The 22,587-nt window shown below is 36.2% G+C and overlaps 13 protein-coding genes across 13 annotated transcripts; 2 read left to right on the forward strand and 11 right to left on the reverse strand.

Annotated features, from left to right (window-relative positions):
- Positions 1-1,535: 1,535 nt before the first annotated feature.
- On the forward strand, positions 1,536-2,354 carry C9374_001871 (uncharacterized protein; the record flags this gene model as incomplete). The annotated part of the gene is made up of 2 exons (XM_044691226.1): positions 1,536-2,036; positions 2,166-2,354. 2 exons carry the CDS (start codon positions 1,536-1,538, stop codon positions 2,352-2,354), a joined length of 690 nt encoding a protein of 229 aa, XP_044550828.1.
- A 590-nt stretch (positions 2,355-2,944) lies between these two features.
- Positions 2,945-4,405, reverse strand: C9374_001872 (uncharacterized protein; the record flags this gene model as incomplete). Its single annotated transcript, XM_044691227.1, has 1 exon — positions 2,945-4,405. The coding sequence occupies one exon, from the start codon at positions 4,403-4,405 to the stop codon at positions 2,945-2,947; it is 1,461 nt and encodes a 486-aa protein (XP_044550829.1).
- Positions 4,406-4,707: 302 nt separating this feature from the next.
- C9374_001873 (uncharacterized protein) lies at positions 4,708-10,326 on the reverse strand (the record flags this gene model as incomplete). Its single annotated transcript, XM_044691228.1, has 1 exon — positions 4,708-10,326. The coding sequence occupies one exon, from the start codon at positions 10,324-10,326 to the stop codon at positions 4,708-4,710; it is 5,619 nt and encodes a 1,872-aa protein (XP_044550830.1).
- A 365-nt stretch (positions 10,327-10,691) lies between these two features.
- On the forward strand, positions 10,692-13,387 carry C9374_001874 (uncharacterized protein; the record flags this gene model as incomplete). The annotated part of the gene is made up of 2 exons (XM_044691229.1): positions 10,692-12,524; positions 12,629-13,387. The coding sequence occupies 2 exons, from the start codon at positions 10,692-10,694 to the stop codon at positions 13,385-13,387; spliced, it is 2,592 nt and encodes an 863-aa protein (XP_044550831.1).
- A 161-nt stretch (positions 13,388-13,548) lies between these two features.
- Positions 13,549-14,211, reverse strand: C9374_001875 (uncharacterized protein; the record flags this gene model as incomplete). Its single annotated transcript, XM_044691230.1, has 1 exon — positions 13,549-14,211. The coding sequence occupies one exon, from the start codon at positions 14,209-14,211 to the stop codon at positions 13,549-13,551; it is 663 nt and encodes a 220-aa protein (XP_044550832.1).
- A 44-nt stretch (positions 14,212-14,255) lies between these two features.
- Positions 14,256-15,698, reverse strand: C9374_001876 (uncharacterized protein; the record flags this gene model as incomplete). Its single annotated transcript, XM_044691231.1, has 1 exon — positions 14,256-15,698. One exon carries the CDS (start codon positions 15,696-15,698, stop codon positions 14,256-14,258), a length of 1,443 nt encoding a protein of 480 aa, XP_044550833.1.
- A 254-nt stretch (positions 15,699-15,952) lies between these two features.
- On the reverse strand, positions 15,953-16,345 carry C9374_001877 (uncharacterized protein; the record flags this gene model as incomplete). The annotated part of the gene is made up of 1 exon (XM_044691232.1): positions 15,953-16,345. One exon carries the CDS (start codon positions 16,343-16,345, stop codon positions 15,953-15,955), a length of 393 nt encoding a protein of 130 aa, XP_044550834.1.
- Positions 16,346-16,619: 274 nt separating this feature from the next.
- C9374_001878 (uncharacterized protein) lies at positions 16,620-17,126 on the reverse strand (the record flags this gene model as incomplete). Its single annotated transcript, XM_044691233.1, has 1 exon — positions 16,620-17,126. The coding sequence occupies one exon, from the start codon at positions 17,124-17,126 to the stop codon at positions 16,620-16,622; it is 507 nt and encodes a 168-aa protein (XP_044550835.1).
- Positions 17,127-17,275: 149 nt separating this feature from the next.
- Positions 17,276-18,145, reverse strand: C9374_001879 (uncharacterized protein; the record flags this gene model as incomplete). The annotated part of the gene is made up of 1 exon (XM_044691234.1): positions 17,276-18,145. The coding sequence occupies one exon, from the start codon at positions 18,143-18,145 to the stop codon at positions 17,276-17,278; it is 870 nt and encodes a 289-aa protein (XP_044550836.1).
- Positions 18,146-18,225: 80 nt separating this feature from the next.
- Positions 18,226-18,679, reverse strand: C9374_001880 (uncharacterized protein; the record flags this gene model as incomplete). The annotated part of the gene is made up of 2 exons (XM_044691236.1): positions 18,226-18,377; positions 18,550-18,679. The coding sequence occupies 2 exons, from the start codon at positions 18,677-18,679 to the stop codon at positions 18,226-18,228; spliced, it is 282 nt and encodes a 93-aa protein (XP_044550837.1).
- Positions 18,680-18,809: 130 nt separating this feature from the next.
- C9374_001881 (uncharacterized protein) lies at positions 18,810-19,688 on the reverse strand (the record flags this gene model as incomplete). Its single annotated transcript, XM_044691237.1, has 1 exon — positions 18,810-19,688. The coding sequence occupies one exon, from the start codon at positions 19,686-19,688 to the stop codon at positions 18,810-18,812; it is 879 nt and encodes a 292-aa protein (XP_044550838.1).
- Positions 19,689-19,932: 244 nt separating this feature from the next.
- C9374_001882 (uncharacterized protein) lies at positions 19,933-20,397 on the reverse strand (the record flags this gene model as incomplete). The annotated part of the gene is made up of 1 exon (XM_044691238.1): positions 19,933-20,397. The coding sequence occupies one exon, from the start codon at positions 20,395-20,397 to the stop codon at positions 19,933-19,935; it is 465 nt and encodes a 154-aa protein (XP_044550839.1).
- Positions 20,398-20,483: 86 nt separating this feature from the next.
- On the reverse strand, positions 20,484-21,716 carry C9374_001883 (uncharacterized protein; the record flags this gene model as incomplete). Its single annotated transcript, XM_044691239.1, has 1 exon — positions 20,484-21,716. One exon carries the CDS (start codon positions 21,714-21,716, stop codon positions 20,484-20,486), a length of 1,233 nt encoding a protein of 410 aa, XP_044550840.1.
- Positions 21,717-22,587: the final 871 nt, after the last annotated feature.

Genomic DNA, 22,587 nt, shown 5'->3' on the forward strand with positions numbered 1-22,587 from the left:
ACTGAGCTACCTTTCCCAAAGATTTTTTTAAACATTTTGGAGTTCATTGCAGTGATGATCAATCAACAATAATTATCATTGGATTCAGTTTTCTTGATTATGGAATTTCTTCCATTGTCTGATATTCATCAAATGTTACTTGTTTGTAAATCATGGAATCATCTTGAAAAATTTGAAATTTTCTGGAAACAAACTTTCTCCTTATTTGAAAAGTCATGAAAGAAAATATGAAAGTTTATTGAAAAGTTCTCCTTCCAAGCATCATACCATTGTTTATAACACATTGATTGGGCAATTAAAGAAACTTTATGAATTACACATCATCAAAGAAAGAGCTGTGAATCGAGAAAAATTCATTCAATACATGGAACAAGAAGAAGATTCAGAAATGAATATTTTTTTAAAACAACAAATCATTGAACAAGGTATTGCAAGCCTCACGCTCAGACTTAACCATTCAACAATTGACAGAATACATTTCTACTACCATGATTGAGATCATTCAGATGGAAAGTAAATGTGGTAGTGAGTTATGCACTAATTTTCACGCGTTTCAAGCCCTTGGACTTGGAAGTGAAATTTATTAAGCAACTTGTTTCAGCTGCTCGAAATTGGCAATTACCACCACTAATACCACAACGAATGATGCACAACGCTTGTCATTCTCTTCCAATGTTCAAAACATGATCCTGCCACAACAACAACAACATGATGAAAGAAATTCCGACGATCCTTCCACATTCATGAATTATGAAGAGAACAGTGATCCCTATTTACTTGGAATTTACAAGCTTTTAAATTAAGGATTTACAGGACCATATTGAGAGCGATTAATTCTACCTCTTCAAAACTATACTACAGTGATAGTATCATTAATATTATGATTGGTAAACGCTTCGACATGTTGTTCGGTCAATTCTGGCGGGAATTTTTCACCTTAATGCTCCTCAACAATAATAATCGTTGAGTTTTTTACAAACCACATGGTAAGGGTTATTACAAGATTTTAAATCATGTACCTATGAACAGATTCCTTGTATGGGTGAGCAAGCCAAGCAATCTCTTTGATCAGCAAAAACAATCTCTTACACTCTTCAGTGTGCCGGATGTGGAGGGCAGCAGATTGCTGTTTGGTGCTTGCTCGAGTGGCTGCCTGAAACATCCTTTTTATTATTTCCGTTGGATTTTTTCTATTTTATTGAAGAAGAGGTTGATAAATTCATGGATCCAAAACCATTCCACATTGGGAATGAAATCTCAAAAATCTTTCACAAATTCTCTTTCATCACACATTTTAAAAAAATGAGAGATTCCAGAAACCCACGACCATGAATAATAATTGAAAATTACAACAACATTTGAAATTAACACTAACCTTGATGACAAAAACAATAATTGAAATTTACAACAATATTTACACTAACTTTGATGATATGAACCACCTTTAACTGTACTAATTGCACACACAGCCATGAATAACGTTTGAATTTTCGAACAAATAAACGCATGGACAGTGATTATTAAAAAAAAAAAAAATGAGAGATTCCAGAAATCGAATCACTTTACTCCCGCATCAACAACGAGAAGGTTTCTCCTTTGATGATCTCATCAATGAGAGTGAAGATTATTATGCAAAATTTGGGTTAGCACGAGGATCTTCTCAAAATAATAACACGATGGATGATACTGCCAGTGAATCCTCTCATTTGATGGAACGAAATCAATCTCGACAATTATCAAGACGGAAACGATGGTTCCGAAAATTGATCGGTTTCATTATTATGATTTCATTTATTTGTGGATGTGTATTATTGGCTGTTGGATTATTGTTGGGACTTTTAATTAATATTGGAGTGGTGGATGCGTTTTGTAACATGCAATTTGAGTTTACAAAACCACAAGGAAATAGTTCTGTGAGTGCTATGGATGTATTTGGAAAGATTAAGACACAGGCAGAAATTCCTCCGTACTATTTGACGTATGCTTTTAGTAATAATTACACGATTGGATGTTTTTACCGACCGAAAGTGTTTGGTGTAAGTGGTAAATTGGGTCTGTAATATTTAGGAACAATTTGTGATATATCATTGTCCACAAATGAATTAACAAATTATTGATGATTTTTATTGAATACTTGAATGTAAAATTATGGAATGAATGAATAGGATGTTGCACAATTGAATTTCACAATTTTTGAGAGCAGCATGAACAAAATTATTGTCAATGCCTCATCTCACTCTGAGAAAGGTCAAGCTTTTGATTTTGGACAAAACTATTTAAATATCAAGTCACTCATGGATAAGACAGGTCTGGGCAATGATTATTTGCAGACCATTATCAGTGGTTGTCGGTAGGGTTGGACAAATTATTGCCTATGATGAATGTCACAAAAAATTCAACAGTAAACTGTTGTCAATTTCCAACATTATATGAACATACATATTTCCATGTTGAAACTTGGCAATTCTGTGGATATTTAAGTGGATTATCATAATGGATTGTTCAATCTTCTCGAGTTGATTCAAGATAATTCAAAATAATCTCTGAGCGAATACTACAGCATTTACCATGCGAAGGTTTTTCGATGATTTCTTGATTTTTTCACATAGTGATCACGTTAACAAATACAGTCCTATTCGGAGCTACAAATTGAACATTGGATGCTCAATAAATCAAGATGGTATTCGCTGTATATTGTTGAGAATATCAACCAACCTGCCTTATCCATGTTTGGCAATGAAACCCCAAAGTTAAATTATTGGAATGCCATTTTCATCCTTATTTCAAACAAAGGAAACTATTGATCGAATTATCAAATCACAAAAGGCAACGAGAGAAGTGTTAGAAGTAGAGGTAAAATATTCTCAGAATTGACCAAATTCAAAACCTTTCCTTAAACTCATTTTCCATCACTAAGAAGAGAGAAGTATTAGCTTGTGCATAATTAGACAGTGGTCACATTCTTCAACCATTCACTATTAGCAATATGTTTGACACCTTCATTGCCAATTTCATTGCCACCCAAATCCAAGGAAGACAAGTTTTTCAACCATTCACTATCAGCAATATATTTTACGCCTTCACTGCCAATTTCATTATAAGCCAGATTCAAAGAAGTCAAATTCTTCAAACATTCACTTGTAGCAATATATTTGACGCCTTCACTGTCAATTCTACCGCATGCCAGATCCAAAGAAATCAAATTCTTCAAACACTCACTCGTGGCAATATATTTGACACCTTCACTGTCAATTCTATTGTAACCCAGATTCAAAGAAGTCAAATTCTTCAACCATTCGCTCGTAGCAATACATTTAACACCTTCATTGTCAATTTCATTGCTACCCAGATCCAAAGAAGACAAGTTTTTTAACCATTCACTATCAGCAATATATTTGACACCTTCACTGCCAATTTCGTTGTATGTCAGATCTAAAGAAATCAAATTCTTCAACCATTCACTCGTAGCAATATATTTGACACCTTCGCTCTCAATTCTATTGTAACCCAGATTCAAAGAAGTCAAATTCTTCAACCATTCACTCATGGCAATATATTTGACACCTTCACTCTCGATTCTATTGTATGTCAGATCTAAATAAATCAAATTCTTCAACCATTCACTCGTAGCAATATATTTAACACCTTCATGGTCAATTCTATTGTTGCTAAGGCTTAAAGAAGTCAAATTCTTCATTGATTCACTTGCAGCAATATATTTGGCACTTTCGCTGCCAATTTCATTGTGTCTCAGATTTAAATAAATCAAGTTTTTCAACCATTCGCTCATAGTAATATATTTGACGCCTTCATTGTCAATTCTATTGTAAGCCAGATTCAAAGAAGTCAAATTCTTCAAACATTCGCTCGTAGCAATATATTTGACACCTTCATTGTCAATTCCATCGCATGCCAGATCTAAAGAAGTCAAGTTTTTCAACCATTCGCTCGTAGCAATATATTTGACGCCTTCATTGCCAATTCTATTGCTACCTATACCCAAAGAAATTAAATTCTTCAACCATTCGCTCATAGCAATATATTTAACACCTTCACTGTCAATTCTATTGTAACCCAGATTCAAAGAAGACAAGTTTTTCAACCATTCGCTCATGGCAATATATTTGACACCTTCATTGTCAATTTCATTGCTACCAAGATCCAAAGAAATCAAATTCTTCAACCACTCACTCGTAGCAATATATTTAACATCTTCACGGCCAATTCCATTACTATCCAGATTCAAATAAGTCACATTCTTCAAACGTTCACAACTAGATAAAAGTAAAATTGATTCACGAACTTGTTTGAGGGGATTTTCTACAAATGATAATGAGAGAGGAATTTGAAATGATACTTGTCTCCATTGTTTTGAAATTTTCATACAAACTTGAGTAATAAACATTGATTCAAGGAAATGAAGAATTTCAAAAATAATATCATCAATGAATGGTCCATTGATCTTGTTGGAATTTGTCGGAGAGGTATCATCCGTATCAATACAACAGGATGATGAATTTGTTGATTCAAACGTTTCAACAGATGGTAGGATTGTTCTGTGCATCATCCATCGGAGGATGAAGTATTTTTTTTTAAAACTTGCGGAAAACGACAAGCCCAATCATCAGTGAGCACACAACGTTACAGGCATAGGGCCATAAATATTGCCCACGATGAATTCCAACTGTTGTCAAGTTCCAAAACCATTTATTTCGAAACAGAACTCACAAAGCTGTCAAGATTGAAACCTTGATACTGTTGTTCTTGGTCGTATTCTTCCATATTCTCCAAGACTTGACCCAAACCAGACTTTTTCGTTGGCTTTTCTAATTGTGTACCAGAAGATGACACGTCTCCGCTTCCAGAAAAATTGAATAAATCCACTAATTGTTCAGTGTCCATCGAAGCTAGACTGCTGTTTTCAGAGTTGATCACACTCTTGGAAATGTTCAGTTTGAACTTTTGTAAGCCCATTATCTTTTCTTCGAGGGTGTTCTTTGTAATGAGTCTGTAAACATTCACAACCTTTTTTTGGCCAATTCTGTGAGCTCTATCCATAGCTTGTAAATCATTACTTGGGTTCCAATCGTGTTCTACAAAAATCACAGTGTCTGCTCCAGTGAGATTGAGTCCAAGACCTCCAATTTTTGTTGTCAACAAGAGTACATCAATGGTTGGATCGCTGTTGAATTTTTGAACAATTTCATGACGTTTCAAGGTCTCCACATCTCCATCCAACCTCATATAAGTGACCGATGGCATGTACTTGGCAAATAGCTCATTCTGAATAATGTCCAACATTTGTTTCATTTGACAGAAAATTAACACTCTGTGTTGATTCATACTTCCTGATTCTAGTGCGTTCGTGATACCTTCAGAAAGTCCAATTCCGCAATCATTTAACAGTTGTTTCAAAGAAAGTAACTTGGGTGATAAATTCACATCTGTCAATTCCATTCCTTGCTGCTTAATTTCTTGTGTCACGGATTGATACATGGGATGATCTGGCTCTAAAACCAAGCACGGATGGTTACAAAGCTTTCTCAAATATTTGAGTGCTTTGAAAACATGAGAATTTTCAGAAATGTCTTTTGGCTTCTTTTCCTCTTGTTGTCCTTGTAACTCTTGAGACACCTTTGACTTTTCCTTCTTTGCAAAATATTCATACATTTTGGATTGAATTGGTGAAAGTTCACAATAATAGTCCTGAATAATTTTCTCTGGAAGATCATGCAATACATCCTCTTTCACTCTTCTCAAGAGAAATGGTAAAACTTGTCTGTGTAAACTTTGTAAGGCAAGTGTTCCTGCAGCTTGTTCTTTTGAGTTTGCCTTTGCATCTCTACTTGATTGAATGGGTTTACTGTATTTTGCATTAAAGTCCTTCTCAGTACCAAGAAATCCAGGCATTAAAAAGTCGAATAGTGACCATAATTCTAACACATTGTTTTGAATTGGAGTACCAGATAAGATGAGTCTATGGTTGGCTTTGATTTGTTTGACAGCTTTGGTAATTTGAGTCTTTTTGTTTTTGATAATATGTCCTTCGTCTAAAATGCAATAATTCCAATTGTTTTGTGCAGCAACAATTTCCTTAATATCATTTCTCAACACATCATACGAAAGAATCACAATGTCATACTTGTGAAATTCAGCTCTCCAAGCTCTTCTTTGCGAAACAGAGCCAATATATTGTAGTGAGGTGAGATCTGGACAAAATTTGTTAATTTCATGGCCCCAATGTCCCAACAAGGTTGGAGGACAAACCACCAATGAAGGTAAATGAACAAATTCAGGATTTCTCGTTTGCTGATATTGAATCTTTCTCATATGAATATCGCTGTTAATCATACATATGGTTTGTAAAGTCTTTCCAAGGCCCATATCGTCACAAAGAATGCCATGTAAATTGTATTTGTTCAAGAAGGCCAGCCATGAAACTCCATCTTTTTGATATTGTCTAAGTTCTGCATTAATCTTGATTGGAATGTCGAACGGTTCAACTTTGGTATTGTCCAAGAGTTGGTCAATAAATTTGTGTTCCTCTTCAAGTTGTTTCTCTAAGCCTTTGAGTGGAGTTGATGATTTTTCAAGAGGCAATAATTTGATTACAGTTCCGAAACAGTTGGAAGCAATCTCTCTTGTTACATCATCTTGGTCACTCATTCTTTTTAGTAAAGGAACGGCTAAGAATGCAACGGCTGGAAGCGATTTCATTTCAAGCCGAGAAAGGAAGGCGTAGATAGTTAAAGCAGCTCCTCGTCTTGACGCTACATTGGTTGGATTGGCCAGTGATGGCAACAATTCTTGTACAAGGGCAAGAAGTGCATCGTGTTCAACATGGTAACAAATTTCAGAAATTGTCAAGGCTGAATGCTTTCTAATATCAATATCTGGATGAGTGACATAATTTCGTATGATTGCTTTCATTGCTTCAATAAGTAGATTATAAATTTTTGAGCTTACAGAAGGGACAATGGTTCTCAAAACATGAAGGGCATTCACAATCACTTTTTCTTCTGTCAACGTCGGTGTTATGTTTGGAACAGAAGGTACTACTTTTGGTGCTAAAGTGGATGGATGCACTTTCTGTAAAATAATATCAATAGATTGAACTCTCAAAGGCTCTAACTGATCAAAGAGTTGATCTTCAAATATCTTGGCGATTTCACACAAAGTCATGGCTGCTCCTCGTTGAGCCATTTGTAGTGGATCTTCTTTCAAAGAAAGACCATTAACTTGGGAGACTGCCTCCTTGATCTCGCTGATTTCTTCTTCCTTAACAGCGCCCTTCTTTTTTCTGCCCTTCTTTTGCTTCTCTGATTCCTCTTCCAGGGCAGGTTCTTTTTGATTCTCCTTCTCAAGAGCTTTATGAACAACAAGCTGTTGAGGCATGGTCCTGCAAAGAGATTCTAACACCTTTTTCGTAATTGCTGAATTTGGAGATTTTGTAGTTGCAAAATCCTTGCAAATAAATAAAAGCTTGGCAAGAGATTTGCAAAAAAGCTGTTGCAAGGTAATGCTTGAACCTTGTGTCTCAATGGAAGGAAGTAAAATTACCATGAGAGGACTCAATAATTCCTTTCCTGCAGAAATGTCTCCATTGAAAATAATAGCACATGACAATATGGAGAGAGCTCGATTCTTGATGGTATTCCAGTTATTGACATAGGTGTCTGAAGCTGTCCTCACTCGATTCACAATACTATCAAGTTCTTGAAGCAATTGAGGATTATCGGCTAGATTTTGTGCATAATATTCGTAATATCTTGAGGTAAGATCTTGAGCAATAGATACTGACATGTTCAAAGAAGGCATTCCTTCTGCAGTCTGGGAGTAGAACGAGGAAACATCCAATCCAAATCGAGCATAGTAATGTAAAAGAATGTTGCACTCCGATACGAAACTGGTGAAATAGTTTTGAATTTCCACACTCGTGTATGTGTAAACAGTTGTTTGCACAATTTGAAGCAGTAACTGAAAGAGGGACTCTGGGATAGTCAGCTTCTTTCCTTGTTGTTCTGAATAATGGAACATGTTTTGCAACACCAATCCTGCAGTCTCTTTGTGAATGGACCAGCTTGATTTCAACAAGAAATCTAAAGTGTTCATCAATTCTGAGAGATGATTTGGGTCTTCCACTGAGGATGCAAATATAGCAATTGCCTTGGATGTTGCCATTCGAAATTGTGTAAATTCTTCCAAATCTGAAACTGACAATCTTATAGAAAATGTTTGTCCATCCATGCTTTCATCTTTCTCTGGTTTAGTCCCGTCAAGTTTTCGTTTGAGAGTATCATTGGACATTGAGGAGGACCATCGATTCTGAGTTAACATGTTATAAATTTCTTCTGGTAGTGTGAATAGAGTAATCTCAAAATTGTGACCAATAGGAGTGGACATGAGGGAGCACCATGTACCAATGTACCTTGAAATGACAGGGCATAACCATTGTTGAGGGACCTTAGAAACTATGGCTTGCCACACGGTTAAAGTTTTCTCAACCACGCTTTCCTTAGAATCGAGAATGAGGTTTTGAAAAACGAGTGCAACAAGATGTGATAGAATGCTTCCTTTCGAAATCCAAGAGTTTGGAGCAATATTGGTGGCTTGAATCAACTCGAGTAGTGTTTCTAACGCTGAAATTCGCACCGAAACAATGTTATGACGCATATATGGATATAATCTAGGAACTAGGATGTGAAGCTTTTCCTCAAGAATGATTTTCGATTTTTGCGGTATCGAATATAGTTTGGCCAAAAGTGACATTACACTCGCCGTGGATGATGACAAGTCATCCATCTCTAGGAGTGAATTCCACAAAATGTTAAATATTCCAGTGACGTATTGAGTGTTCAGTTTCATGACATGTTCTGCTATGGGCACCAAACAATCAGCAGCTACAGCTTTCACATCTTCTGCCAAAATACTTGAAGATCCAGTTTCATCTGACAAACATTGAATCACTGCAGGAAGAACCATAGGGAACAGCTCATCAATTTCATGAGAACGAAGTGCAACTGCATATTTCATTCCTAGCAATGCATTGTGCCTGACTTTCCATTCATTGTGTGGTTCCATCAGAAGCACCAAATTGGAAACAATACTCTTAACAGCATTCGTGTTAATGTACTTGAAGATCAAACCTAGAATTTGTGCACAAGTTTCAGGAATTGGAGAAATGACTTGGTCGGAAAGGTAATCTGTGAATTTATCCAGTGCAAAAAGGCACAATATTCGAATACAGCAGTCTTCCAACCATCTAGCATTCACCACAGATAAATCCTCTGTACAAAATATCGACTTGCCAGCCGATTGAATTTGTTCAGGAACCTTTAAGATTTCCCTTAATCCAATGGCAGCACCATGACGAATCTCCCACGAAGAGTTAAACAAGTCAGCCAAGAGCTTGTCTGTCAAGTAGTGAAAAGGCCATCTCTCATATTCAATAATGTCACTCGTCATGTCGAGTGTGCTCTCAATCACGACCTTATTTTCAGCTTGTGGTTGTTCGGTCACAAGAGTTTTCACTTTTTTCGCTTGTCGACTCACGTCATCCATAATTTCTTGCTGTTCTTCAGCAAAAGAGGCACTCGCTTGTTGCTGGTGTTGTTTCTTGATGTTTTGCTTTTGAATGAATTTTTCTCTTCGTTCTCGAGCACTTAGGGGTTCTTGATTTTCCGTGGTTTCAACTTCATCGGATGTTGATTGTTGTTGCTGTTGCTGTTGTTGATAATCACTTGGAAAGATGAGAAGATGTTCCTTCTCCTCTGGTAAATAGCCTAGTCGACCATACACTTGCCGTTTGTGGAAAGCGAGTCTTTCTTTTGGTTTTAAATGTTTGAGTTTTTGTTCTTCATTCACAACGTTGGTGGCCGAGAGGGGCTCACCGTGTTGCAGCACATGACGAATGTCGAAGGAACGGAAGGAAAACTTTTCGAGTTGTAGTTGAGTTTCTTCCTGCGCTTTTTCTTGGTATCTTGGCGTGGAGAAGTAGGCGTTCTTCTTTTCTTCATCTTCTTCCTTCTTGACTTGAAATGATGGTGGTTGATTGGATGTGTCTGCTGTAGCGTATAAATAGGAGTCAAGAACACGATCCCGATTGTAGAGAGGAACGGTTTGAGCAATGGCAAAGATGGCTTCACCTGCTGCACTTCTCGTTTCCCAACTCGGCGAACGAAGTAACTGACCAACTTTAAACAACACGGAAGGAATTTCTGCTTGATGGTATTTGGTTGCTTCAGCAATCTGTTTGGCAGCAGCCGAACGAACGGCAAGAGATCCACTGTCCAACAGATTGAGCAAACGGTCCAAACGAGAAGTCATGGCGGTTACGACAACAAGTGCTTGTTCGTTTGCTGTTGTTGTATGCACAACAATAAAAATGTTTTAGGTTTGTATGAAAAGTGTTCGTTTATTTTTTTTGCACCAACTTTCCTCACTAAATGAAACCTTGCTGCAACGAGTTGAGTGAGGTTTACAAAGAAACACCCAATCAAAATCGTACAGCAATGCGTGTGATTGGACAAATAGGCGCCATAAGGACATTTTCATACTATTTTCATTTCTTGGAATCCACACTCTTATTGAACCTAGGAACGATCGTCAAATGGCCATTTGTGGTGAACAAACGTTCTCCACCAATAACGACGACGTGTAAACAGAACGTGTTGGTTGTGTGCTATTAAAAAATGCAACAAAATGATCGAGCCTCATCCTCATCATCAAACAACCATAGAAAAAGTCTGAACAATTCCGATGACCATGGTCATCCTACCGATCGGTATCATCAAGGACAAGACTCAAATAAGAAAATCAATATGAAATCATATTCAAATATTCTCTCAAATTCCAATGAAGATGAGGAATTATTAAAACGAGTATTTAAAGTCATTGAAGAAAGTAAACAACAACAAGTTCAATCACGAGAGGCTTTGAATAAAATCATGTCGGAGAATGAGCATGCATTGGCAATACAAGTAGAAAATTTAACAGATATTCAAAATCAAGTGCAGGTGATTGAGAAGCGAGCAGTACAGCTGGGAAGAACCATTTCAAATACCTTTAAATTAGCGGAAGGAGTGAGCCATAAAGTTCGACAATTACATGCCATTCAAGAACGAGTACAACTTGCCATTGATGCAGTAGAGGCCAGTATCGGAATGAAGAGTTGTGTGGAAGGAGTTGAACAAGCTATTAAAGTTGGAGAATATGAGAAGGCAGTGGATTTTGTGAGCCGAGTTTTGCACATTAACAACGATTCACATCGAAGTAAACTGGTCCATCAATTAAGCCAATCGCAACATGGAGATCAACAAGAAAGCGAGGACGAACAGGAGCGACGAAATACTCTCTTTAAATCTTCGGAAAAGAAAATCAAAGAAATTGTAGTATTGAAGCTGAAAGAGGCTTTTAATGATGAAAATGAATCACAAATTAAGAGATTTTCAAAACTGTTTGCTCCTCTTTGTATAGAAGAAGAAGGTCTCGAGTTGTATACAGAGTATTTGACAGACAAGGCAAGACAAGAGCTTGATTCAGTGGTGCACGATGGGTTACAAAACATATCCGAGCTTCCCATAGAAATTAACACGATAGAAGATGACATGGAACGATACATGACAATTAGAAAACAACAACAGCAAGGATTAACAAGCTTTATCGACATTATTACTCAAACATTAGACGTCATAGTATCATACATTGAAGAGTATGAGGAGTTTGTGTCACTTAATTTTGGTGGAGAAAAATGTACAATTTACCTCATCAATGCTCTTCAAAAAGTTTGTGACAAAATGATCAAAAAGATTCTCGATCATTACGAGACAAAACGAGAATTATCAGAGGTTCTCAAATTACTCTCCAAAAAGAACATGCCAACAAAAAAGATAGAAAGAGAACGAGCTACCTCTCCTGTACCTCGCTCTGATAGCCCAATCACAAGCAACAAGAAAATTGCTCCAGATGATCCAAGAGTTTTGGATCTCATCCTTGAAGAAATGGCTGATATATGCTCCAATATTGAAGTGTATAGACAATTTATTCTCTCCAAGTCGTATGCTATCAAAGTTGATAGTGCACACATCAACAATCCAAAGTATATTCTTACCAAGGATCCTATGACATACAGAAAGATTCAAGAAGTAATGAATTATTACATTCCCATTGATGAAGCTTTCATGAAACAGAGCTTTGTAAAGGCGCTTCAACTCGATGACACAAACGACAATCAAATTGTATCAAAATCCAACGAAGACTTTTTTGAAAGTGATGAAGAGGAGCTCTCAAGCGATGAGGAGGATGACGAAACAACCAAATATTCCTCTGTAATTAACGATGTATTTTTCATTTTGAGAAAGAGCTTAAACAGGGCTATAGATTCTCAAAATATTTCTGTTATATGCGCAATATGTAATCATATCAATACCATTCTTTGCGGTGAATATTTTGAATTTACCAAAAAAGATTTACATTTCATTTCGCTGGAACACACCAACGATAAGGATCGTTTTGTAAAGATTTTGGTAAGTGTTAACGAACTGTTGCGATGGCATTTATAACTCTTATACCATTTATAACATGGAAAAATTATATACTCAATAATTTTCTGCTTTTACAATTTGTACAGAAATCTCTTAATAATATTCAAATATCAAGTGAATATATTTTAAAGTTAAAGAAAGAATTCGATAGGAATTATGAGGATCGACTGTTCAAGGAGCGTCGCGTCAATCTACCTCAGGAAATGTTTACAGCTGATAGAATGAAACTCAAGAGCTGTTCCTCAGATCTTGTGCAGAGCTCAATTTTCTTCTCTGAACAATTAAGAAAGTATACTAGAAAAGTGGTCAGCTCTCAAGAATATGCGTTAGGTATTGAGAGAGACATTGACTTTTTGCTGAACAGAGAGTTGAGTCAAAACCCACAGTTTTATATTTTAACGGAGAATCAATTTGCTTCTAAGGAACTCAACAACTCATTAACTCAGAAATTTATTGGTGATATGGATCGAGTACTGAATCTGTACAAGAAATATTTGACCAAGTTTAATTTTGAAGAACTTGTGGAGTTAGCCATTGACATTCTTTGCCATCGAATGGAGCACTTGATTTTGACGAGACGATTCAATTATTTCGGAGGCGTGCAAGTTGACAAAGATTTACGAGAATTTATGGAATATTTTGCAACAAAGACAGAACGACCAGTAAGAAGCAAATTTTCCAGGTTGACACATATTACATATTTATTGAAAATGACAGAAGTTGATGACCTTTTGGAAATCTGGGAATCGGCACAACATTGGGGCTTTTCAGTGAGCGAAATTAAGAATATTCTAGGGTTGCGAGTTGACTTTAGCATGGATCAAATCAATAACTTGTCAATCTAAAGTTTTGCTGATCGTTGTAAAATGGGTAGTGTGGAATTGTGTAACAATGTCGTTGTCAAGTGCTCATTATGCAGTGTTCATGGCTTGGGAAATATGAGAAAATTAACATCTTCTATTGCTGAATAAATTATTATCGTGAAGAATGATGATTAACGGAATCATTAATAGTGTTGTGGTCTTCGTCCTCGACCACCCCCTCCGCCCTGATGATGATGAGGTGGACCCATTCCTTGAGTATTTTGCCCTTCCATTGCAACTTGTCGCTCCGCATTGAGTTTCTCCATAAATTTTGCACCACCATCGTTTTCTGCTTCATTACTCCGAACATCAAACTTGGGATGAGAGAATTTACAGTTTGGTCCTTTTGCACAAAATCCAGCCAAATAATCTGGACAAGCAATCTTTCTAATATGTTTCAATCGACAATTTGGACCATGTTTGCAAAATCCCTTTTCATACCATGGACAATTCTTGATCCTATCTTCGGGTTTTATATGCAAGAAAATACACTCTAGATTACTACATTCTCCGTACTCGGAAAAGAACCAACACTCTGGCATCTTACCAGCCTTGTATTGATGAAGAAATTCACAGCCATCTCCTTTTTTACATAAACCTCGGAGCCAGTGTTTGCAAACCACTTCCTTTTCCTTTGATGTCTGTCGTTGTATGTGTTTATACTGGCAATCTTTTCCTTTTCTACATTGTCCTTTGAGAAAGAATTTACACACATTTTGATCTTTGGCCATCTCCGCTTCATCGGCCATATCAATTTGTTTCTCGAAATTAAATTTGAGATCCAAACCGTCTTCTAATCGAATCATTTTTTTTAATTTTTTTATTTTTGATATTTGTCATCATAAATTATTCAATCATGATTGTAGACACCTACATAAGAACCATAGTAGCACTGTTCGATTCGTTCTTGCACCACTAGTTCTGGATCTTTCTGCAACTCTTCACTTGCATACCATAATGCAAATCCATTATGTTTCACAGCTTCCAATATTACTTCTTTGTTTCGACAATAATGACAGAATCGAACTGCTCCAACATTTTGATACTTGATGGTTTGTAATATGAATTCCTTGTCTTCAATAAATTCTGTTGGTGCATAATCAAGAACATTGTCACATCCAAGTTTGAGAGCTTCTATTAGGAATTGTTTGTCGCTCAACAATGTTTTAGAAGCGAATTGAATGGTACCTTTCTGTTCTTTGATTGCTTTCATCACAATTTCTTCACAGCTTTTCATCTCATCGTTTGCAAATTGAAGAGCCCAACTATTTTCTTGTATTGCTGCCAACACAACTTCCCTATCACTCTTTAACTCGTCAGATGCATACCTGAGAGCACAGCCACTTTTTTTTACAGCTGATAAAACTATCTTTTTATCATTCTTCAAATCGTCTGATGCATACTGAAGTGCATGTCCATTCTGATTGACAGCAGATAACACAACTATTTTGTCTCTCTGCAATTCAGAAGAGATATATTGCAATGCATAACCGTCTTGAACAACAGCTATCAACGCAATTTCTCTATCATTCTTCAAATCAGGAGAAGCGAATTGAAGAGAAAAAGCAAGATTTCTCACTGAATTCGAAACAATATCTCTATCGTTTTTGAGCTCATCAGAAGCAAATTCAAGTAAAAATCCAAATTCTTGAACAACCTTAAGCATTATGTCTTTCTTTGAATAATCAAATGAGTCTATTTTTTCAATTTCTGGAAATATTAATGCAAGAGCTTTTGATATGAAAACATGATCTTTGAGTAAATCGTTTGGTATCCATCGAAATGCCTTTCTATTTTGCTTAATTATGTCAAAAATTAGTTCTGTGTGGGCTTTCAAATAGCTTTCTTCTAAGTACACCAATACTTCATCGTTTTGTTTAACAGCAATTGATGCAATTTCTACTTTGAGCGTATTGGTGGCATGGAGTATAGCTCGTCCATTCTGTCGAACTGCTTCTAACATAAATTCCTTGTCATTTCGAAGATCATCCGAAATATAGGTCAGTGCATATGGGTAGTGCTTTATAGCTGTTAATGCCACTTGTTGGTCGTTGAAAAACTTATTACTTGCAAATTCTAACTCGTATCCGCAATGTTGAACTACTGTCAATACCAAATCTCTGTCTTCCTTTAAAGATTTTGATGCAAATTGTAATCCATAGCCATATTTTTTGATGTGATTTAACACAAATTCTTTATCATTCATAAATTCAACAGGAAAAAAAGTTTCATATTTCATTTCTCTGTTCTCAAGCCATTTCTTCTTTCCGAATTGTTGCCGTGAGAATTTCATTTTCAATAAAATCTCCAAGCCCGAATATCATCAAGGTTTCCATGATGAAGAGGTGGAGTGTTTGAAAAATCAACAAGATTGATCCGAACAAGTTGAACCACTCGTATATTATTTTTTCTTACAGCTTTTTCATCATTCCTGACACCCGGATGAACGTTACAATGAATTTCCTCTGTGTTTGGGTTGGATTGGTTTCCGAACATTTTTTTTAAATTCTTTAAATCACTTTTTATTGCGAAATTCAACCAATCTCTTTAAAAAGTATCATAAATAATCTTGTACTCTCCAGTAGCCTCATCTCGTTGCCAAACTACAGTATATGGAGCTTCAAGAGATCCTCCACTCACCAACTCTGCTTTCACTTTTCCGAGTTCATAAATTGTCGTTTCATTCAAACGAGTAATGACATGAGAAGTTAATTTGGGATTTCTTGCACCAACACTATCATGAAGAACAGTTTGGAAGAATTTGGCAATTTCAGTTGGTCCATGAACTGCTGCAAAGGTACCAAAGTGAGTCAATTGAGCATTGGGTAAGTAGCATTCGCCCAATCGTTGAGCAACTTGACCACTGGCAAAGATCTCTTCCCAAAGCTTGTTTCCTTTGGCAACGATTTCATGGTCTTGCTGTTGTTGAGAGGAAGCCATTTCTTAATAAAGGTGTTGGAACTGAAGTGAATGTGTTGATGTTTTTTTGTTGAAGACAATGAGTTTGGAAGGTCACTCGAGATATTTATACGTTTTTGAGACACGATCCGTTACTCCTCGAGATTACAAAAAGATCTGCGCGTATTGTATTAGTAGAGTTGTTGCAAGCAATACAAGATCTCACAAATGTGGCAATTTGAGTGTTCCAAGTTGCACTGTTGACGTATTGTAATGGAAGAAGGAATTTATTTCCGAGAAATTCAAAACTCGACTTCTACACTTGGTAAGTTGTACTCGGTGGAGCATGTTCGACTGCTCCGTATGGAGTTGTAAAAACCATAATCACTGTAATGATTGGGATGAATACACTACTGTACAAACTTTTCATAAGCCAATCGCTATTTTCATGGTTGGGTTTGTTTGTTTTTTGAGAGAGAGAATCCATAATTTCTAAAATTCCACAACCCACATGAAAAATTATGGTCAAAATGGCGATCGATACTAAATATTCAAACGTATTTCCCATCATTAAACAATATAAACCCAATCCACCGAGAGCAAAATGTGCACATCCAACTTGTCTCTGAAATTTGCTTTCATCGGAGGTTTGAATTTTCTTCTTTTGTCCAAACACTAGTTTGACTCCGCGAACCATGGAAACAACTCCAACGTGTATGACGAAAAAGTAGAGTTTAAATGCAGTCATGAAGGAGTAAGGCCGAAACATTAAATAGTGCAAGCACGCAGCAATAAACGTGACGGCTATGAATATTGGCTTCATTTTTCTTTGGTTGCTTACTGTGGCTTAAGCTGGTCTTGTGACATCTCGAACTATTAATGAAATAATTCCAAATTTGGACTATACTGAAATTGTTGATAAAAAAGTTTTCAGAGTAGACAAAAGAACTAAGTTCCATTCTGTCAAGCTCATCATCGTTGTGGAGTTCGAACAATCAGTCTAATGATTGCATTGAAAATTTTCAAGAATCCCTCAAACACTTGTTTTAGTCTGTCAGTGAAGGTAAATTTCTTCTGTGATTGGAGTACATTGTTATTCGCATTCCAATAATTTGACACGTTGGATTGATTATACATTCTTCCTCTTCGTTCTTGAAGTGTATATCTATCAATTCTGTTAGCAATATCTTCAGCTAACTTTCGATCGTTGTACTCTTCATCATTACCGCTTGTTTCACCCTCCAATCCAGCGGCAGAAAAAAGCATTTTTCTGAATGTAATAATCGAATCAACAATATTTCTAATAAATGATTCATGTCTGGAATAAATTGCACTGCCCTGATTGTAGTGGCTGTAATTGTAAAATCGTGCTTCATATGGATTTGAGAGAGCTCTCTCGTTCATAACATAGGACGGGTTCTTGGACATTTTACTTCTCCATTCATTGGCATATTGCATTGACGTTTTAAATAATTTCGTATTTTCGAACCAATGAAAGAGTTTGTTCATGATTTGAGTTGTAAATCGTTCGGCAACCAATCTTCGTTGTACATCATTGAGTCTATATCTATCCTGATTAAATTGATTATACATTGGTTCGTTGAATGTATGATCCTTTCTCAATGATCGTTCCGAGTTGTTAATATTCTCATTGAATTGTACATTCTCCATGAAGGGATTTCTTCTTGGGTTTTCAACTATTGAAACCCATTCCCCTCGATCTGAATCTTTCATATCAAAGCCTTCTCTGAACCGTATTGCGCTTCGGAATGAGCTGTTGTTGTGGTTATCTTTCGGAATGGTATGTGAATTTGTTTGTAATCCACGTTCCTCTCGATACATTTTTTTTGACTTTCTTGAGATCGTGATGATTGAGATCCTTATTAATTTTTGTTTACAGTGACATTGTCAGGGTTTTATTATTACTGGGAAGCTGTGGTAGGTTGTGAAGAGGTATTGGTAGGAAGGTAATCAGCCAAAAATCTATGCCATCCTTTCAGAATGGTTTCAGTAAACGATAAATTTTCATAGTGCATGTAATAGACGACTTTGCGTACAAAGAATTGTCCAAAAGCTAAATCCGAAAGAATTTGATCAAATTACATAATTTTAGTCATAAAACGATTAAATTTCCGAAAAGTTTTTCAAATGATTTCATCATCATGCATAATATTGTTGTTATTTAAAATTCCAATCAAGCCATCAGTACCGTCATCCACTTTCATTTACAAATTCCGAAAACGTACCCATACACATTCCGCTGATTGCTGGTTCCACAATGGCTCTCCAACTAAATCCTCCAAGTTTTTTCAAAGTATTCAAAATTGATGGTTGCGGCTTCTTGGCTTGTTGTTGTTGCGGTTTCACGTCAGACATTTTTTCTTGCTTGAGCTGATTCCAATCAATTTTTCTTTCTGACACTCGATTAAGTGAAGTACATCAAAAGCTGTTGCCAACCTTTCAACCACAATATCGTACACTTTCACAATATTTACATTACAATTTATTATTTAAATTTTTTTACAAACAACGCAACTTTTTTCATGTAGGGAAGTAATGAGGTGACATAGGCCAGCTGTTTCGATACATTCTCGTCAGCTCCCAATTTCTGACTCGAATACTCGACAAGCTCTATAGCCATTGCCATAGGATCCAATGAATTTTTGATAACAATGCTTGAAAATTCATTCACGACTTGTTGTTTTTGTTCCTTGCTCAGGAAATTTCCATACACAACAGCCTCAAACACCAAATTCATGGTTTGATAAACTACATATTTAAACATTAATTCTACATAGGAGAAAAAGGGAATTAAATTCAAAACCTTGGAGAGTCCGCTCTTTTCAATATTCATGTGATGTAAGGGATGATCATTATTTTGAAAAACATCCTTAAACGAGAGTAATAATTTTTGTTCGTTTTCATCTTGCTCAGTTTTTGCAGATTCGTTTGTTTTTACCTGCTCTTGATGCTTGGTAGCATCTTGCAGTGTGGTCAAGGCTTTTTCCTTGGCATCACTTTCCAATTTTGTAATATTAATATTTTTCAAATAATGAATTAAATCATTAATGTATTGAATAACATTGGCGTTCATCACAGTTTCGGTTGTTGATGAAACTGTGTCCTTGACAGTAGAGAGTACTCCACTGATTCCTCCAATCCATGATGATGATGAGGTGCTTGTTTTTCCTGTTTCTTCCGATGGTGCTGTTGTGGTGGATGTTTGTTTTTGATCAGATGTTGCATTCTCCTTGTTGTTGTTATTATAATCGGATGAAGATGGTGGTTTATTCTCATTCCAAAATGAAATAAAGTTCCTTCGGAATGAACAGGCTTGAGAAGTGAAGTCTCGTTGTTGTTGATTTGGAATCATCATCTTGCTCATTTCGTTGTTGGTTTTAAAACCATCATTGAAGAATGAAATACAGGCAATGTTGTGGTGTTGCGAATGATGATGCTTGTAACATGATTTTCCCAACACTACCATCTGTCGTCCTTTACTCAACGCTCGCATATCGTCAGTAGTGAATGGTTTCAATTTTTTGAAAAAGTTATGCTCGTTTTCACAAGCTTGCTGGAACTTGTGAAGCAGTATCTGAGTGGCAAATTGATTGGTTCCTCGTCTTGAATCAAGTCAATGCTGATTGATCTTTCTGAAGTTGATAAATCTCTTCCCATTGCATAAATTCATTCGTTTTTTGGAACCTCATAAACGTTGAACGCAAGTTGTATTCTGTCTCGACCATAATTTCATTCAAAATTTCGGTATTCACTTTTTGCAAGTTCTTTTTGGAAGCATCATCCATGGCATCTATAATACTTCTTTTCACTTTCATGGGAACATTGACTTCATAGGTCGAGAAGGGAGCTAGAAATTGTTCTTGTATTTCTTTCAATGCCTCAATAGGAATACTTGTTGATTTTCGTTTCATGTGAACGAGTGTGTCCATAAGAAGTACATTTTCGAGTGCCAACGATTTTTCACAGTATAATCGGAAGAGCTGACTCAAGTCCTTATTCTTATCTTGAATGAGCATTTCAATGTATTCATCTAGGAGAGTGGTTTTGTATTCTTTGGTTTGACCTTTTTTCATGTTTTTGAATTGTTCAATGGTAAGCATAATCATTGAAGTTCCTCCACATATCATGTATAGCATGAGTCCCACAACAAATCTCAAAATTACAATGATTTTGGCTCTATGAGAAAAATAACGGCTAATAAGATGAGTAAGATCAATACAACTGCCATTGAAATAAGATCTACTCTGAAATAAAAGGGATCCTCAAAGATGAGAAATCTTAAAAATCCAAATTTTAGAATAGCCTTTCGATTTTTCACCATTTCGTATGAAACAAATACAACGCCAGCAATGCACGAGAGACCGCATGAAAGTGCAATGGTTATATTGATTGCAGTGTTGTATGGAATTGATTCGTAATTTGGGAAGATGACTGCAACGGGAGTAACGAAAATAAGGCACAGAGGAATCGGTAAAATTAATGTGACAACAAAACCAATAGTGTCACTTGCCAAAAATTTGAAGAATCTAGGATACTTGACACGCTTCACAATTTCATACAGACTCCTCAAATAAAAGTACCTCAATATGGTGAATAAATAAATAGTGTTCAATAACATGGCTAAATATACTGTGAACATGACACCTAACTCGAGGCATGTGTTGTTGAACGCATTTACCATGGAAAGATAGGTTCCCATGATCAGTACAGGACCCACAAATACAATTCCATATTTTCGATAGATCACTGGAGATTTAAAGGCACGTGTGACAAATAGACAGGTGTAAAACACAAATCCCAAACAAAAAATTACAAAATCCAATGAATCGTTATATCTCCAATTTTCAGCTGTACATCCTGTTGTGAGACAGTAATGACACGAAGAAGGCCACAACAACGTATCTATTTGTGAGGTGCTTAAAGTAACATTTCCATTTAGTGTCGAGTAATCAGTTTGATACTTTTGCAATACTCTATAAAGAAATGTATAGTTATAAGAAGGGTTGAAAGTAAGGTTCATAAATTGGAACGACCATGAGAGTTGTTTGGGTGTGAAATCCATCACACCATGCATTCTTTCAATCACTCTCGAGTCATGAACGATACTATGAGTACAAGTTAGATTTTGTAGAGTTGTATTTGCAACTAGATCCGAAAGCAGAAGGTTAGAAAGTTCGTCCTCTAGATTGAAGTTTGTTGGTGTTGTTGTTGAATTGTAAATCCAAAAATTTAAAGGAAACAATGGAATAATGTCAAAGTCATTCATATTCAAATAATCGGAACTCTGTTTTCGTTTCTGAATGTGATTTCTAGCCACTCGAATTCTCTCAGCAAATACTTGTGGGGTCTCCATTAAAATGTCAAAATTTTCAAAAACGAACCAAGAAGACATGCTGTGTTCTTATCCGCAATAATGATCTGTTTAAAAGTCCATATATTAGAGTGGCGATTAGGATTGTTGAAATCAATCGTTTCGTGTTGTTGAAACACCAAATTATTGTTTCTTGGTCTTCGCGAATTGGATGACAATTGGCGTTGAGAATTTAAAATCATGGATGCAATTCGTTTCATATCGTACGAAGTCAAGGTTTCATACGAAAAGAATTTGAGTGGTGAGGTCCTTTTGTTATCGTTGTTGCTGTCGAAATAGCTCTTTGCAAGGTCTTCCAAATTAGTAATATTCAAATCTTTCCAAATAAATAATGAAACAAAATTATCGGCTGCAATGATGGGATACGAAGAGCTTGTTGATGCACGAATTGATGAAGCCAATGTTTTCCAATCCATATACGAAACAAGTGATGACGAGAATGCTGTAGTTGTTTCGAAAACAAACAGCATCAACACGGTCGTGAACAACCATACTGAAAGGCATCTACGTGCCGTTGTTGATGATAATGTGTGTTGTTGCTTCATGAATATCGTTACATCAATATTGGTTCTACATGTACATAAAAAAGTACTAGTCGGTCTACTCGTAATTTCTTGTGAGTTGAGTTTGTTGGCTGTTGATGCAGTGATTCGGTGAAAGTGTTACAATAGGACGTCTAGTGTTGCTTTTTGTTTGCTTCTCCAACAGTTGGACACGAGAAATCTCGGTCATTGATGACATGAGATATCTTCAAGAGATCACTACTTTCTAAAAACAAAAGTGCACTACAACCATGGAATTTGTGATAATTCAACTGGATTGGAGATAAAATTGTGTACATAAGTGAAACCCAAACTTTTACCCGATCATGACCTTCTCAACACCTGAAATA

This window comes from Naegleria lovaniensis, assembly GCF_003324165.1.
Source record: "Naegleria lovaniensis strain ATCC 30569 chromosome Unknown tig013, whole genome shotgun sequence".
Lineage (NCBI taxonomy): Eukaryota > Heterolobosea > Eutetramitea > Acrasida > Naegleriidae > Naegleria > Naegleria lovaniensis.